The 17678-nt window shown below is 45.7% G+C and overlaps 3 protein-coding genes across 4 annotated transcripts; 2 read left to right on the top strand and 1 right to left on the bottom strand.

Annotated features, from left to right (window-relative positions):
- Positions 1–3365, bottom strand: LOC124698189. The gene is made up of 4 exons (XM_047230706.1): positions 3194–3365; positions 1024–1199; positions 688–874; positions 1–476 (listed from the first exon to the last, which is right to left on the bottom strand). The coding sequence occupies exons 1-4, from the start codon at positions 3267–3269 to the stop codon at positions 247–249; spliced, it is 669 nt and encodes a 222-aa protein (XP_047086662.1). The 5' UTR covers positions 3270–3365; the 3' UTR covers positions 1–246.
- Positions 3366–3745: 380 nt separating this feature from the next.
- On the top strand, positions 3746–6848 carry LOC124698187. Its single transcript, XM_047230705.1, has 6 exons — positions 3746–3920; positions 5020–5176; positions 5924–5999; positions 6096–6143; positions 6249–6349; positions 6439–6848. Exons 1-6 carry the CDS (start codon positions 3746–3748, stop codon positions 6569–6571), a joined length of 690 nt encoding a protein of 229 aa, XP_047086661.1. The 3' UTR covers positions 6572–6848.
- A 6695-nt stretch (positions 6849–13543) lies between these two features.
- Positions 13544–16796, top strand: LOC124698186. Of its 2 annotated transcripts, XM_047230704.1 has the most exons (4): positions 13544–14503; positions 14600–14647; positions 15095–15259; positions 16198–16796. In XM_047230704.1, exons 1-4 carry the CDS (start codon positions 13604–13606, stop codon positions 16480–16482), a joined length of 1398 nt encoding a protein of 465 aa, XP_047086660.1. In that variant the 5' UTR covers positions 13544–13603; the 3' UTR covers positions 16483–16796. The 2 variants fall into 2 exon arrangements, with proteins under 2 accessions (XP_047086660.1, XP_047086659.1); XM_047230703.1 differs by having other exon boundaries at positions 13544–14647.
- Positions 16797–17678: the final 882 nt, after the last annotated feature.

The raw sequence follows: 17678 nt of genomic DNA, 5'->3' as shown, positions 1-17678 counted from the left end.
TTGATGAAATACCATCCATTTGTTCACTGTTCGTAACTGAATAAACTACGCTAACAGCTGAAAAGTATGATGAAGGGAAAAGTTCTACGAACCGAAAGCAGAGCTTTCCTGTGGCGTCTTTCAACTACTGAGATGCTATACATCACAAAATTTCTAATGTAAAAGGAAAAGGCATAAGAGACAATTTTACACACGACTCATCTGAGATCGATGGTCAGAGATCAGGGTCAGTCTGTGTTCACGGTTTTAGATTTCATTGCTAAGGCCCAGCTCATCATCCATGTCGTCTCCCTCTTCAAAGAGCTTGAGAAACCGTAGCTGGTCTCGCTCCCTCTTCTTCTTCAGCCAGTACTTGTAACCCCCGAACAAGGCGAGGATGACCAGAACGGAAGCAAGAACACTTACTACTATAATAACCGCCACAGATGTCTTTTTAGGTTCCACCTCCGAGCCAGAGTGGTGCGCTGCAGAATCACCTGGCAATGGTAGAGAACAAACATCTTGAGCAGTAGATATGTGCAACTCAAACACAAAAAACGTTTCCTTAACAACCTATCTATTTATTCTACCGAGAAAACTAGATATCAAATATGCTGCAAAGAGTTGCCATCACAAGAGAAAAAACCCAAATATTACATACAATATTTTTAAAGAGCTGAAATAATAGGTACTGGATATGAGCCATACCAGCAGAGCCAGTACAGTTTGGGCACAAGAATGTCGCATTGAACTGGCCTTCCTTGAAATGTGTGTACTTGCCGTCTTTGAACTCAGTGGAACACATCTCCCATTCATCAAACACATGATCTTTGAAAAAATCATCGTCGTACAAACCACATCGCTTGCACTTCTTTTCTGCAAGTTCCGTTAAGGGCTGCCAACATGATGTGATAAGGTATTCAGCGCGTAATTTAGTGCTTCTGATAAAAGATAAACCAGAAAACATTGAATAGTGGAAACCAGTATCAATTGTGAACTAAATGAGAGAAGCCACCAATGTGCTTCACTAAAAGTTAGACTGACCTGCCATGACTCTTCACCCTTAAAGGTGTATATCAAGTTTGCCTCCTTCACGTCAGGCAAATATGTCATGTTATCTCCATTGCAACGGAAATACAAAGTTGGCTTGCTGGAGAACCATTTACCAGTAGTAAATATATCAATGGTATCAAGGGTGACAAGCCTCAACGAAATAGCCCCTACAAATTAAGCAAAATCATTAATCAGTAGAAGGAATATCAGTCCAAGTTTGTACATGCAACACATAAGGATGCAAGAATTCAGATCTCTGCATATGGTATTTACCCTCCATTTTTTTTTCTCAACTTGCATCACAATTAGAACCTGTTAGGCTGTTACTATCCAACCATAATGAATAGAAGCCTTTGATTATGTTCTTTCTCTATTTACCTTTTGTTTTCTTTCGTGTTGTCCAATGGAGGTTAACCAAAGGTGATAGATAGTTTACTAACGTGAGTAAATGTAATTCATTTACCAAAATAGTCAAATGACCCAATCAATCAATCAATAACTTCTTTCGAAGTTATGTGTATTAGTCTAATGAGCAACTTGAGGTATTGCTGTGCTGAGCACACAATTATAACTTACGATACTAACACAGTAGACACTGATGTAAAATCTTATAATCCACACACCAGCCTTTGCTTTCACATGGGAAAATGTAACAGTTCATATTCCAATTTGATCTACAGGCCTAAGATAGAGAAAATACCTGCATAACATGTTCTTTTTGTTTCTCCTGACATGTGCTATGTTTCTTTTTTTTTCTTCATTTTTTATGACTATTTAGTGGCGTTACCATGTGCTGGTAGAAGATAGCACCACAAAGTGCGGTAGCACTAGAATTTCTACCATCTCACAAAATTTTGGAAACAAATTTGATCAACACATAGTGGAATGAAAAATTCTACTGATGTGAACTACACCCAAAACTAATGTTCATACCGGTAACTGGATTAGCTACTATTCATAGAAGAATCTGTCTTTGGTTTACGGAGGGGTGAATCAAATTTAAATACCAAATTATGTGGCATGGAAGCACCCGATATCCCCTCCACGGGCACTACCCCAGTTCGATTAGAAAGCAGGATCAAGAATTTTCCTGAGCAGATCTGAATCCTCATATGCAAAAATATTCCTCATCTAACCACCACCAGTTCAACCAAATATTGCTAAATCCGCACTCTTAAGCAAAAAAATAATATGCCAAGTTTTCAATTTTAACTAAGCAACTGCAATTGCAAATAAATACCTAACCTCATATGCATATTGTCAAGCAGCTTCTGAAATGCACTATCTGTTTTCATTACATGTTTGGAACTATAGCCAAGGAGAACTGAAAACTACTGTTGTGCAGAGCAGCAGGACAGCTACTGACATATTTTGAGAGCCACAGGTCAATCCAGAAATGTGTCAGTTCAATTGCACAACCCAATGGATGCTTAACAATAAGAACGTTTGATTATATTTTTAGTAACAAATCCGGTTTCATCCAGATAGAGAACATACGTATTAGTAACGTCCCCCGAAACATAATAGTAATTCATTGGCCTGATGGAGGTAAAAAGTCAACATTGACATCTTCAATGTAACAAGGGGGTGATGTGCTAAAAATAACTCGCAGAAACATTTGATAGAACATGCAAAGAAATTTGACCAGTGGATTTATGGTTTACGTTGAGTAATACTCCCGATCTGAAAAGACTGACCGAGTACTAAATGTGCACAGACAGAACATCGCAATAGTCGCAAGTTGTGAAGTGGGTCCGAAATACTTCCTTCAAAATGCGCCACGGTATAGGGTTTTCTAGCTAGGATCGTCCAAATCAAACCAGGAGAAGATCTAAACGTCTCAAAAAAAGTAAAATCAGACAATGGAAGGATTGGTGCTCATCTGATGCACACATCCAACCTAAAAAATATAGTATACCGCTGACTTTAAGTGTGATATCCTCTCCAAACAAGCTACACTTGCAATACAACTCAGGATCAGGCTGATAACCAGATTTCACGCCTTACATTTCAGCCAAAACTCGAAGCAAGCGACGAGCAACCACTCACCATCGACAATTTTTTTGGTAAACTAACTGGGTCAAATGTCCACGCGAACACATTGGCTACTTTAATCCCAGAAATAAAACAGTATTAGAGAGATTAAAGAGCCAGATCTCACCAGGAATCGAGCAGAGGGCGACGAACAGGACGACGAGAAGGGGGCGGGGAGGCGAGATCGGCCGCGGCCACCTCATGCTACGGCTGCGGCGGGCGCTACGGTCTGCCGGTGGAGAATCAGAGCCTCAGACGCGGCTCCTCTCGCGCCTCGCCGCCGCAGGCAAGGTGCTCGCTGTGTCGCTCTTCCTTCTTCTTCCCCGGCGAGGGAGAGGTCTAGTGCCTTTCTCCCACGGCGACGCGTAAACCCGCTACTACTTGTCAAACTCTGGTAAAAGCGTACTACCTAATTTCCGTAAGTGTCGCACCTTGGCGTAAAGGTTGACGGGAAGCGTATTGCAAACTAATTGCTTGTCTCAACTCTCAACCGGGCCAGGCTACAAAGCCCAGTAACTCCGACGGCCAGAAAGCCCATTTGGATAAATGGGTCCAAAATAAGCCCGTGATGGTGTCTACCGCATGTCAGTGAAACCCATTCCGGGTCCATTCACGTCCCTCCCCGAATCCCTGCTGCGCCCAGCGCCACCACCGCCGCCGCCGCCGCGCAGCCGAGGACATGTCGAGCCTCGCCGCCGCCGCCCTCCGCCGCGCCGTCACCGCGTCCGGGGCGCGCTCTCTCTCGATCTCGGGGGCGTTCTCCCCGGCATCATCTCGTCTCTTCTCCGCCGACGCGGCCGCCGCCGAGGCGGGATCACAGGGCGACGACTCGTTCCTCAAACCGTCCGACGCAGGTAGCTCTCCCCTCCCCGTGCTGTGATTCCTTAGCTGCTAGGCGCTCCCTCCCGTGCGCTCGTTGTTCTTCTCGTGGGGTTTAGGGTTTATTGCTGCGGGCATGAGATGTTAGAGCGTCAAGCGTTTGGAATGCGAATCGCAAATTCTGGAATGGGTGGCAGTCTTGTGATCTTACGGAGAACATCCTCTGCGTGCGTGCTCGTGAGGCATATACCTCTGGGCTTGTTTGTGTTTAGGTAGGGTGATTAGAATCAGTCCCCACTCTGATTGGAAGGGATTTTCATTCAATTTTCCTTTGGGTCCGAAGGATTGACATGGATCGCAATGTATCTATACTCTCAGTGAGGACAGTCCTACGATCATATATCATGTCAGTTTAAGGTTTTTAGGTGTGACTCAGTGACTGTATGTCTGCTTTATGCAGTTTTTACGGTTCCTACTTCTAAGGTCCAAAGCATACTTATTGAGAGTCTGTTATTTTTGTTGAGGTGGAACAATGTATTGCCATTCTTCAAATGATATAGTTAACAAATGAAAATGTACTTTTCTTTTCTCATGTGCCCTATCCAAATTGGGTACTCCTTCCCATGAGATCTTGCTGAGGATTACTATTTGTATGTCACTATCTTTAGTGCTCTTGGCTTGGGGCTACTCGCCTACTCCACTATACCGTTGATAACCTTTTTTTTTACGAAAAAGTTCACACACTGACACGAGTCGAAGGCGTGCTGCTGTCCCCAACCCCGCCATCACCGGAGCCAGGCAAAAATTGTCATAGTAGAGCTTGCGGTAATAGAAAACGGTAAGTCGTCGTGCTAATGCCCCAAAGGACTAGCGCACTAGAGCAACAACCATTGCCAAAGATGAGACATATAAATCGGAAGAGCCCCTAAAGCCACACCAACGAACTTGTGCCACTATCTCTGTTTGTATGCAAGTCTTGGCATTAGTTATACTGCATTGCACTATGTGGCGTCTTTAGAGTTAAACAATTTCCTCCGTGGTGTAATGACCTTTCTAACTTTGAGGTCTACTTGCATTTGAAGTTTTGAGCACCCTCATGTTCTACATTTCAGTAACACTGATCTTCTGCAACAGGCTTGATCTATGGAAGGTTGTACAGTCCTACTGCCGGAGGCAACCGCCTTGGCAAGAACGTGCTGAAGACTGACATTATCCATCACCTTGACAAATGTGAATTGTCACCGGAGGACGTGAAGATTGATTACAACAGGGGATACTATCCCATGGCCGCGTACGGTTTTATTTTCTGCTCCCCAGTTCAATTATGTACATCATGTTCACTTGAATGTCTGGTTGCGTATGCATGAGAGGTTTATGCTAACGCCTATTGAATTCAGTAATGCCTGAGAGGCCTGAACCACTTACAGCAGTTATTTTTGGTAAATGGAAACACCCTTTTGGGATAGTACTTGAAATGTAAACCATGCTTTCTGATTAATGCGTGAATATTTTCGTAAGTTTTCCTAGAAGCGTTGTTTATATTTAGCAGGCTAACTCGTTTCCAGGTCCTGTTTGCCTATTGTTGATTTCCCTACATGGTGTAGTAATTAACACATGATCTGTTCATGCAGTATACCCTAGTGAACATTTGTTTATGTTGTGTGCACTAGTATGCATCTTCTCATTTCACTTTTTATTGAATGCTTGGTATGCATGAAACGTACTCTCTTTTTTTAGATAAAAGGCATATACATGCCAAGCTTTAAATTAATAAAGCCCACATAAAGGCCTTGCAAGAGTTCAGACACCAACACACGAGACAGACTTGTCCCTGTGTGGCATTAACCAAGCTTGTTTAAACAGGAGTAGCCGACTTCCTCCTGTCTAAATCCCTGTCATAATTTAATGTACACGTAACTTGGTTACTTCTTGTGCTCTTATTATTATTCCGTTGTTGTAGATTCACTGTCAAACGTAGTTTTATTTTGCAGATTTCTTAATGTGATTATCAATCTGAAAGTTATGTACACATGATCAGGTTGTTGAAGTTCCCTTCCAAGGAATCATTTAACAAAGCAGCAAGGCAAACAGGTCGCATGTACAGGCTTGAGAGGGTGAGGCCAAATTATTTTTCATGAGTTTTCTCATTTATTTTCAGTAATTCTAGTAATTTCCAGTACACTGATATATCTTCTATTGCGATACAATAGGCAAGTCGCGAGCTGTGGGAACAAAAGCCATCTCTTGATGGAAAAGCTGTAAGTAGTAGCTGTAATGTGGCTATTGGTATCTTCTGAGTGATTTATCTGGAAGCATAGCAACAATAACGCTCTACCGCTAATTTGTTGCTTGGGTCCGTCCAGGTACTGTTGCAAGGAGTTCCTCGAAATGCTCAAGCAGATGATATCGAACGATTTTTGAGCGGCACTAACTATGAACCACCTCCATTTGAAAGCTTTATCAGGTAATAATTTCTAACAGCATCTTTGTTTGCTAGATGACCTGATTCCCTCCATTCATCCTTGTCTGATCCCATCGACTGCTGCTGAACAGGCCTGGCATCCCAGAGCCCATAAGAGTGGTGCTTGTTAGGTTCCGCACGAAGGCTGATGCGACCAATGCCTTCATTGCTAAAAACAGGAGCTTCTGCCTGAACAATCCTGTTAGCATGAGGGTTATTCAGTAACCTATCTAGTCTTGCGATATTTGTATCAACTCCTTCCCAGTCAACCTTGGTAGCATCCTAAGTCTGTCGACTCATGTGGTAGAAATGTCTGATTTTATACGGTCCTGCAACCGACAGCCTGATTTATGTTTTTTTTTTTCTGCTTGTGCTCAGTTCAATTGCACCTTTTTCCTTTCAAATATTCTCATATGTAACTTGAAAGTGATGTCAGTTGTTTCCCTTCACAGTACAAGCAGAACGAGTTCACCCAATAAATGTTTATACGCACGATTTTCTTGCTGGCACTATGCAATTTTATTTAGATTGTATAGTTTGCGAGTTGCAGCATGCAGCTAGAAGTGTTCTTCGCTGAAGTGATATGTAATCATCGTTCGATACAGGTCAGCGGTTGTAGTCTAGGCCATTTGTTGTTTATTTCGACACTAATACGCTTAATTTAGATGTATCAAGACATTACTATTATGGCATAGATCGCCATAAAGTTATTGTTGAAAACAATTTATCGCATGGATCATGCCACAATCATGACTCGCTTTTGTATACAAGGTGATGAGGACCTTTTACAAAGCAGATCAAATAAAAAACAAAAAAGAACAGAAAAAAAACCAAACATCATGAAGTTATTGTTGAAAACATGCTACAAATACCTGTGATTTAAAACTGCTTTAGAGACTAACTTCGTTTGGCAATTTTTGGTTTGACTAACTTCGTTTGGCAATTTTTGGTTACTTTCAAGGGTGCGCTGATCCTCCTTTACCGTTATGATTTATTTGTTCTCTAACCTATATAGCATGTAAAAAATGATCACACTCCCGAGTCTTCATCTTTTATGCTGCAGTGGTTCCTTGCATGACATCGTGCTTATCCTTGGTCACATCTTCAAGCGATCTGAAAGTTCAAATTAATGTGTGTGGTTGGGATTGCAAGATAACGTGAACCAAGACTGTTATTAATATTAGAAATATCCGTTTGCTAAACTTCTCCTTAAATTGATCAAGCACACAATCTGTCCGTTCTATTTGGTTTGTTCACTCCGTGTAACATACCAACGGCAAACAATTTCAACGATATTCGATCCATCCACATAGACAAAACCTAATGGAGCATAGTTCAGTTTTTTTTTAAAATACCTCGTCATACATGGTTGATCAAAATAAACGTTTACTGAGTCAAATTATTCTTTAAGAAAAAACCTACAGGTTGTAGCTATGCAAATAACCTCGCACAAACCTACGGAAATGGAACATACTGTACTAGAACAGGGCCGGCTCTGGCCCAGTGCAAGAAGTGCGACGGCCCGGGGCCCAACCAAAACGGGGGCCCATTATTTTTGTCACAGTGCATATAGGAAAAGGTAGAAGATTTTTTTTAAGCCCATCTAGCATGCACGCAGCTTAAATTGGGCCCATTTATAGAATTTGCCCTAGGGCCCTCCAAATCCTAGAGCCGGCCCTGTACTAGAAGAGCGTTGGTAAGTTAGGGTGTGTTCGGTTTGAGGATGGGGTGAAATGGATCCATTCCACTGGCACGTAACCGTTCCATCTCTGTGTTCGGTTTGGATAATTTTTTTGTCACGGAACGGTTTCATCCTTGTGTTCGGTTTTGGAATGGGATGAGAATGGAATGGAATGGGTGAGATAATCACCCGATTAATTATTCTCAACTCGATTAATTATTTCCTCAACTTGATTAATTATTGCTAAACTTGGTTAATTATTGCTAAACTTAATTAATCAGTGTGTGACAGTCATCCGTTCCACCTCGTCCGGCCGAATCGGAGGAACCACTCCATTCCGGATCTAGAGGGAATATTCCATTTGGAGGAACCACTTCATTCCATTCCAGTTTGCAACCGAACGCAGAAACGGGCTCTAGGTGCGGAACGGTTCCATTCCATTCCACCCCATCCTCAAACCGAACAGGTATGAGCTGATGCCAGCATCATCCAATGAGCCGATGCATTTGCTAATTGTTTACTGACCAGCGAGCAATAGTATATTACTCCAATGCAAATATCTTTTTGGATGTCGGATCGGAATCCAATGGCGCGGAGAGCAACCGATTTTTCTGCCCAGATCGGACGATCGAGGGCTAGCGTTGCCCTTTAGATTGCCGCTGGTAAGCCAATCGCAAGCGCTAGGCATCGGGCGACCGATTCGGGGGAGAAATCGGTCATCCCGCGCGCCGTCGGTTGAAATTCACGTGACCCCACGCTACCGTACGATGGCCGGGCAAAGAAAGGCAGCTTTTCCAGGATTCTCTTTCACACTTGGGTGGGATCAGGCAGAGCATACTTTCGGTCTACTTTTTCTCTCACCAAAGACGCACACGGCACCCCTGGACTCAAAGGAACTTTCTATGGTAACAAAAAATCACTAGCAGTTGACCAAGACGATCGGAGAAAAAGGCACCGTAGAATTTCTGTAATTTTCAAACCAAAATCCGTGCAGAAGAAACACTGGAGAGGATGTTCACAAATTTGTTAGATATGTACATAATAGTTTATGAACGCTTACAACAAAAATAGGACTTGTACCATTGAAGTACAAATTACAACAAAAACTAAAGAGATCCACACAAATTCATTGTATATTTACAACATAATTTCGGAACTTTTGAGAATAAAAAGTTAGCACTTGTAGCATCAAAGCAAAATTTCACATCAGAAAAACCAAAGATGATTCACCACAAAATCATTGGATGTTTACAACATAATTTATGGACATTTACAATAAAAACTGTTATTAATATTAGAAATATCCGTTTGCTAAACTTCTCCTTAAATTGATCAAGCACACAATCTGTCCGTTCTATTTGGTTTGTTCACTCCGTGTAACATACCAACGGCAAACAATTTCAACGATATTCGATCCATCCACATAGACAAAACCTAATGGAGCATAGTTCAGGTTTTTAAAAAAATACCTCGTCATACATGGTTGATCAAAATAAACGTTTACTGAGTCAAATTATTCTTTAAGAAAAAACCTACAGGTTGTAGCTATGCAAATAACCTCGCACAAACCTACGGAAATGGAACATACTGTACTAGAACAGGGCCGGCTCTGGCCCAAGTGCAAGAAGTGCGACGGCCCGGGGCCCAACCAAAACGGGGCCCATTATTTTTGTCACAGTGCATATAGGAAAAGGTAGTAAGATTTTTTTAAGCCTCATCTAGCATACACGCAGCTTAAATTGGGCCCATTTATAGAATTTGCCCTAGGGCCCTCCAAATCCTAGAGCCGGCCCTGTACTAGAAGAGCGTTGGTAAGTTAGGGTGTGTTCGGTTTGAGGATGGGGTGAAATGGATCCATTCCACTGGCACGTAACCGTTCCATCTCTGTGTTCGGTTTGGATAATTTTTTTGTCACGGAGCGGTTTCATCCTTGTGTTCGGTTTTGGAATGGGATGAGAATGGAATGGAATGGGTGAGATAATCACCCGATTAATTATTCTCAACTCGATTAATTATTTCCTCAACTTGATTAATTATTGCTAAACTTGGTTAATTATTGCTAAACTTAATTAATCGATGTGTGACAGATCATCCGTTCCACCTCGTCCGGCCGAATCGGAGGAACCACTCCATTCCGGATCTAGAGGGAATATTCCATTTGGAGGAACCACTTCATTCCATTCCAGTTTGCAACCGAACGCAGAAACGGGCTCTAGGTGCGGAACGGTTCCATTCCATTCCACCCCATCCTCAAACCGAACACACCCTTAAGGTATGAGCTGATGCCAGCATCATCCAATGAGCCGATGCATTTGCTAATTGTTTACTGACCAGCGAGCAATAGTATATTACTCCAATGCAAATATCTTTTTGGATGTCGGATCGGAATCCAATGGCGCGGAGAGCAACCGATTTTTCTGCCCAGATCGGACGATCGAGGGCTAGCGTTGCCCTTTAGATTGCCGCTGGTAAGCCAATCGCAAGCGCTAGGCATCGGGCGACCGATTCGGGGGAGAAATCGGTCATCCCGCGCGCCGTCGGTTGAAATTCACGTGACCCCACGCTACTGTACGATGGCCAGGCAAAGAAAGGCAGCTTTTCCAGGATTCTCTTTCACACTTGGGTGGGATCAGGCAGAGCATACTTTCGGTCTACTTTTTCTCTCACCAAAGACGCACACGGCACCCTGGACTCAAAGGAACTTTCTATGGTAACAAAAAATCACTAGCAGTTGACCAAGACGATCGGAGAAAAAGGCACCGTAGAATTTCTGTAATTTTCAAACCAAAATCCGTGCAGAAGAAACACTGGAGAGGATGTTCACAAATTTGTTAGATATGTACATAATAGTTTATGAACGCTTACAACAAAAATAGGACTTGTACCATTGAAGTACAAATTACAACAAAAACTAAAGAGATCCACACAAATTCATTGTATATTTACAACATAATTTCGGAACTTTTGAGAATAAAAAGTTAGCACTTGTAGCATCAAAGCAAAATTTCACATCAGAAAAACCAAAGATGATTCACCACAAAATCATTGGATGTTTACAACATAATTTATGGACATTTACAATAAAAACTAGCACCTGTAGCTTTACAACAAAATGTCATATCAAAAACCCAACGATGATTTATACAAAATCATCACATGTTTACAATATAATTTCTGAACTTTTACAATTAAAATTAGCACTTGTAGCATTGCAGGAAAATTCAACAAAAAAATACCAAAAGACGCTTGTTACAAAATTTGATTGATGTTTACAACGTAATTTTGGAACTTTTGCAACAACAATTTCAGTAGAAAGCGCCAATAATTGCAGAAAAAATAAATTTGTAACAAAAATCGAACATATCACCGGTTTCCGGCATCGATGTCGGACCCTTAAAGCACCACACCGCCGTCGTTGCAGCAGCTCGTCGACCTCACACATCGCCACCGGCGACATCACATGGAGTGAGTGGTTCATTGAAGGAGATCTATGGTCGATGTGGTGGCTGGAACGTTTCCCGGGACGGAGGTCGTCCGAGTAGCACTGGACAGAAGAAATAGATATAGTAGAAAAGGGGATCTGGGCGCGGGTAGGGGTGGTGGTTCTTGGGCGGCTGCGGTTACTGGAACGGCGGCGATGCAGTGTAATTGCTCGTGCGGTCGCTGTGGTATTTCCGTGGAGAAGACGAGGAGAAACTAAAAGAGCTAGTGAACGATGTGTGAGAGAAGATAAGGTTAGGTGGGGACCGACAGCGGGACGCGTGGCAGATGCCCGAGCGAGCAAGCACAGAGTTGGGACGACCGATCTTCTCCACGCCATCGGTCAGCGACCGATTTCGTCCGCCGTGATCGGAAATGCGTCTGAGCCTCGCTCGCCGATGACGACGTAAGTGATCGACCCGTCACGTGTGACGCAAACCTGGCCCAAATATGCGCCAGGTTTGCGTCTCACGGACGCTTCGGCGGTCGCGGAAATGTCCGCGTTGGGTACATCCGGCCCTGGTCGGCAGAGTGACTAGATAAGCAAAATATTTTTTCATTACTATTGATTGGCCAAAAGGACCATCTTTACAGAGATGGTTAGTCGAGTTAACCTAAAACTACAACGGTCGTACCTACTCGCCATCGCGCGGCCTACACCGGCCTCGGTTACTCGCAGTCGCGCGCCCTACTACCGGCCGCCGGATGGGTCGGCGCCGTCGTCGAGCGGGAGCCGGTTCCTGCACTCCGCGCGCCGCGCACGGCGGCGAACGGACATCTCGTCCTGCCACGCCGCCGTCACCGTCACAAAGGCAACCTTCCTAGCCGCCGCCCTCCGCCGTCGCCCGGCCTCCTCCTTCGCCGCCGCCTCGGACCGCCGCCGCCGCCCGGCCTCCTCCTCCGCCGCCGCCGCGTCCTCCTCCGCTCGGACCGCCGCCACGTCGGCGACGAAGCGGGCCCTCGTCCCTAGCCGCCGCCACGCGCTTCGTCCCCGGCGGCGATGGCGACCTCCAGCCTCCCGGTTCTCTCGCTCGACCCGCGCGGAGAACGACCCCTACGCCGGAGCCGAGTCCGAGCTCGGAGCACATTAACCCCCAGCCATGGCCGTCGCATAGCCGGCGGCTTCCTCCTCCGCCACCAAAGCCTCGGCGGCGCCGGGCGTCCCCGCCGAGGACTCGAAGGACGCGAGCGGAACCCGCCGGTCACCGGCGCACTCAAAGCGCCCGGGCACGGTGGGTCGTCGTCCGCGATATCGTGGATGACGGTGTCGGCCGGAGGGCCGCGAGGGCCGCCCGCGCCTCCGCGAGCTCGGCCCCCGGCGTCGGCGAGCTCGGCCATGGCGTTGGCGATCTCCGCCCCGGTCGCCGCGAGGCGCCCTTCCGCGCGCTCCGCCGCCTCCGCCTCCACCTCCGCGACCTCCGCCTCGCCTCCGCGACCTCCGAGTCCAGCTGCTGGCCTCAACGCCGGCGGCAGCTACCTCGTCCTCCTCCTCCTCCGGGTGGAGCTGGCGGCAAATGTCAACAACTTGCTCCCAACTCATGTGGTCCGCCATGGATGGATGGTAGTGTGAGGTGTGCCCGTCGCACCCGGCGGTGTCCACCGTATATAGCCACAGCGGGGCGGGAAACGGCGTTGGCGTGCAGGGCGTTTCCCGCGCGCGCGAAACGCCGGCGAAACTTGCGAATGTATTGGGCGCGCGCGGGAACGATCGTCGTCGCGCGGAACAGGCGATCGCCGGCGGCAGTCCTCGACGGGACGTAAAACGCCATTAGCGACCTTGACGCTGTCCCCGGATAAAATATGCGTCCGCACCGCTGGAGCTACCCCCGACGCAAACGGTCGCCCTGGGCCACAACGCGTCCGCGGGCCGACGCACGGATATTTCGGACGTCCGAAATGCGTCGCGCTGCTGGAGATGCCCTAAACGGGCCAGCCCAGCAATCTCGGCAAACCCGCAGCTAGGCCCGCTCTGGGCAACCTTTTCCCATCCGCTCCACAGCATCTTTGTGCGAATCGACTAGAGTACATACGCCCACCATTCCCAACCTCGCCGGCGTGAACTAGACGTGAGACGGACCAACTCCATCTCCGAATCCATGGAGCACAGCGACGGGGAGATCGCCGCGCCACCCAAGGACCGCCTCAGCGCGCTTCCCGTCGACATTCTCATCGACATCCTTCTCAAGCTCCGCGACGCCGCCGCCGCCGCTCGGACCAGCGGCCTCTCCCGCCAATGGCGCCACCTCTGGGCGCTCCTCCCGGAGCTCTACTTCCACCCGGCCACTCGTCCCAACGACATCCGCGCCGCCATCGAGTCCAACGAAGCGCTGGCCCTCCGCCGCCTCGAAGTCGAGGTCATCGACCCCACCCCCGAGTCCCTGGAAGTCTGGCTTCCTACTGCCGCGGACCGCCTCTCCGGAGATCTGCAACTCAGCAACGAGGTGCGTAACGGGACGGAAGGAGGAGGCGCCGTTGAGCTACCCTGCTTCGAGGACGCCACCGGGATCCGCCTCGACCTAGGGGCTCTTGCCCTCGCCATGCCGCCTTTGGGCGTATTCGCCGGGCTCACCGAGCTCTTCCTGTCTGGATTCGAGCTACGTGGTCCGTGCATGCTCGGTGATGCCGTCTCCTCGCCACGCTGCCCGGCCTTACGGAAACTCACCGTCCGTTGTGCCTGGGGTCTAGCCAACCTTGCGATCCACTCAGATTCTCTCCTGGAAATCGAGCTAACAAATCTGGAGCCTCCAGGCGACATCTCTTGTCTGGGAAACTTCACCATTCACTCCGAGTCTCTCTTGCAAATGCATCTGATTAAAGTGCATGACATGCAGCAGCTCACTGTTTTTGCGCCGGCACTCGAAGTGTTAAATGTGCTCTACTGCTTTGCTCATGGGGATGGGTCGACTTGCAGTGAGCCGGTTGCAGAAATCACTGCCCCTCGGCTGATGTCCCTCAATTGGAAGGATGCCTGTGAACCCTTCACCAAGTTTAACAACGTGGGAAATTTAGAGTGGCTGACCACACACCCTTTTCATGTATATGGACAAGCTGCCCAGAAATTCTCAAATGATTGGTTTTTGTGCCTAATGCAGCGCTTCGTGCTCGTCCAGAATCTCAGATTCAGCCTTGTCTATCTGCTGGTGAGTTAATTTTTATGTGAGTTTTGCCATTATTGCGTAAACTTGGAGTCCAAATTAAGGAATGTGCTATGCATACAACGAAATTCTCACTATGTTTCTTAGACCAAGTCCCTCAAACATGGTTTAGCGCACCCAGTCATTTGTCCTTCATAGTAGCTTTTTAAACGTATGTTATGGAGTTACCTTTTTCTGACTTAAGTTGATGTTAAAAACCACTACACTCACAGCACTAGTATACAGTACATTATTCAAGGGGGCATATGAGCTCTGACTTGCTAGCATAAAGGAACCATTTGTTTTGTGCTATTGAATTTCTGAACAATATCCTTATTTCCTTTCCATTTCTGATTAGTTATCCTTCTGTGACTTCGCATGGATCTACACCATATGAAATTACTAACCATCAGACATGATCCATTATTGTGTCTTCGCATGACTCTACACCAGGACATTACCAACAAACAGTACTTGATGGAAGACATTACAAGTCTCCCGGACATTACAGGGTTGATCCTGGAGATAAAACCAAATGGACATTCCTTTGGAGCCAGTGTGTTTCATGTTCTCCGGATGTGTACTGGTCTAAGAGATCTGCGACTTACACTTATGGGTGTAAGATTATCCTTTCTCTATTTGTCCCATAGCTTCTATGCATTCATATTTCTTGGCTCACCTACGTTTGACCTGCTTAGTAGGCATACTCTAGGTGTTGGCTTGATACTGGATGCTTTGCTCCAGAATATATGCATGGAAAAAAATTATATGGCTTATGTATCTGGCAATCACAATGTATGTTACTCTAGTTGTTGAGAACTTGGTAAAGTGTTTCATTCTTTAAATATGGCTAGTCTGTTGGAAATGTGCAAAATTACCAGGCAATGCATGGGGATTTTTTTCCAACAATGAAAAGGAATACCTCCTTCGTTTTGTCTTCTCTTCTTCAAGATCGTTCTCAGGTGACCCCTCTCTCTAGAGGGTGGCGCGTTGCTTTGGTTGTTAGGTTGTGGAACGGGGAGGCAGGGTAGGAAATGTTGCCATTGCAAGACAACGGGGCTGCTGGCAGCCATCACGGATGGAGGCAGGGGTAGCGGTGCAGGAATGGTGAAGAGACACCGGCTGCCAGAGGGGAGTTGCGGAAGAGAAAGCGACTGGCAGTGAGTTAGAGGAGGAACCATCCTGACAGGCTCCTGCTGTGTTGGCAGCTCCTATTAGGAAATATACGGCAGTTACATGAATTTAACATTAGTGTCTGGCAGCTCCTATTAGGAAATATACAGCATTGAATGTTTGGCATTTGTTTCTAAATATTGCATAAGACAATGATAACCGCCTAAGGACAATTTAAGATCTTGTTCACTATGCTTAATCGATTGCACAATATTACCTGACTGGGTAAGTATTAATGTGTTTCTGCAGTAGGTTGGTTGGGCTTCAAACTGTTTTCCATTATATATCCTGCCAGCCTTAGAATTTCTAGTTCCATAGTACTTATTTCATAGAATTAAATCATATTGGATGATCTTATTTATGTGATATGCACCTTGTTTCAGACACAAACTGCATGCCCATCAGGTTGTGTCTGCGATCAGCCCCCAAACTGGAAGACCCAGGAACTCACGCTGAGTTGCCTCCGAGAAGTAACAATCAGTAAACTGAGAGGAACTGAACATGAAGCTGCTCTTATCAAACGGTTATTCAACTGGGCAACAGCGCTAGAAAAGATAACAATAGCATTCCATGGCTCAATCCCTGAAAGCAAGGCCAATGAGTTCTTCCAGATGCTTCAAAGTTTTTCCAGGCCAGAAATATGTATGAAGGGCCCTTGCTTCGCCTAATGTAGTAGTCGCAACGTTACTGAGAACCAAGCGTGCCTGAAACTTAACGCATACTGCTGCTTCTCCAAGAACACTTGAGCATGTTCCAAAAGACTAAGTCACCAGTTTGTCAGTTTACGTTTGTGGTCGTTTTACAGTTCTCTTATCTCATATCAGTATCAGCTGCACCCGTTGTTTACACGAGAGTCTGGTTGATCAGGCTTTATCAATCGCACTGTTTGCCGCACTACCTTATACTATATATTTTGCAGGGTGTACTATACTGTTCATACATTTGTACCATTCAGATGTTTTTATTTATTTACTGCACTTAATCATTTGTAGCATCACCATTCAGATACAATTGTTTATTTACTGTACTTTTTACAAGTGGATGTCTAAGCTGAGGAGGCCGCAGTTCATCTAAGGGGCAATGCTGTTTGCATGTAGTACTTTTAATAAATCAGTTGATCTGTTTAGCTCCTACATGTTTTCTCGATGTTAAGATATTGAGACAAATCACGAGTTCCCATTGTTTTCTTATAGGAAACTAGTCGGAATTGTTAAACTAGTCCTCAAGCCCGCTCGATGGAATGAATCCGGAATCACATTCCTGGGTCTTCATCTGTTAATCTGTTATGCTGCAGTTGTTCCCTGGCATGTCATGGCATGGTGCTTATCCATTGTCACATCCTCAAGCAATCTGAAAGTGAAAATTGCTGTTTGAGTGGGCTTCCCAATCAACCTTCCTAGCATTTCCATTCACAGTGGTAAGACCGTTTTATACGGTCCTCCAACCCGGCATCCTGATTTATGTTTATTTTTCTGCTTGTGCTCTGTTTACTTGGACTGTTTTTTTCCCCTAGTATTTTCATGTGTAACCTGAAAGTCATGCCAGTATTTCTATTCACAGCACAGTACAAGCAGCTGAATGAGTTCATCCAATAAATGTCCATACACATCCAATAAACGTGCCAGCCCAGCAATCTCGGCAAACCCGCAGTTCATCTAACTATAGTTAGGTTTTCTTCGTGCCGCTGTTTGGGGACGTCGCTTCCAGCCGCGTCCCCGAAACGCCGCCCCCAAACTTTTTTTATAGGATTTTCGAAAACACAACCATTTATTAAATATAGCTTATAAATAAATATGTTTGCCGAAATTGTTTTCAAATTAAAATACAACAAAGAATAAAAGAACTAAACAAATGTAATAAATGT

Source organism: Lolium rigidum, chromosome 3 (genome assembly GCF_022539505.1).
Source record: "Lolium rigidum isolate FL_2022 chromosome 3, APGP_CSIRO_Lrig_0.1, whole genome shotgun sequence".
NCBI lineage: Eukaryota > Viridiplantae > Streptophyta > Magnoliopsida > Poales > Poaceae > Lolium > Lolium rigidum.
This window is presented reverse-complemented; position numbering and strand designations above follow the sequence as displayed.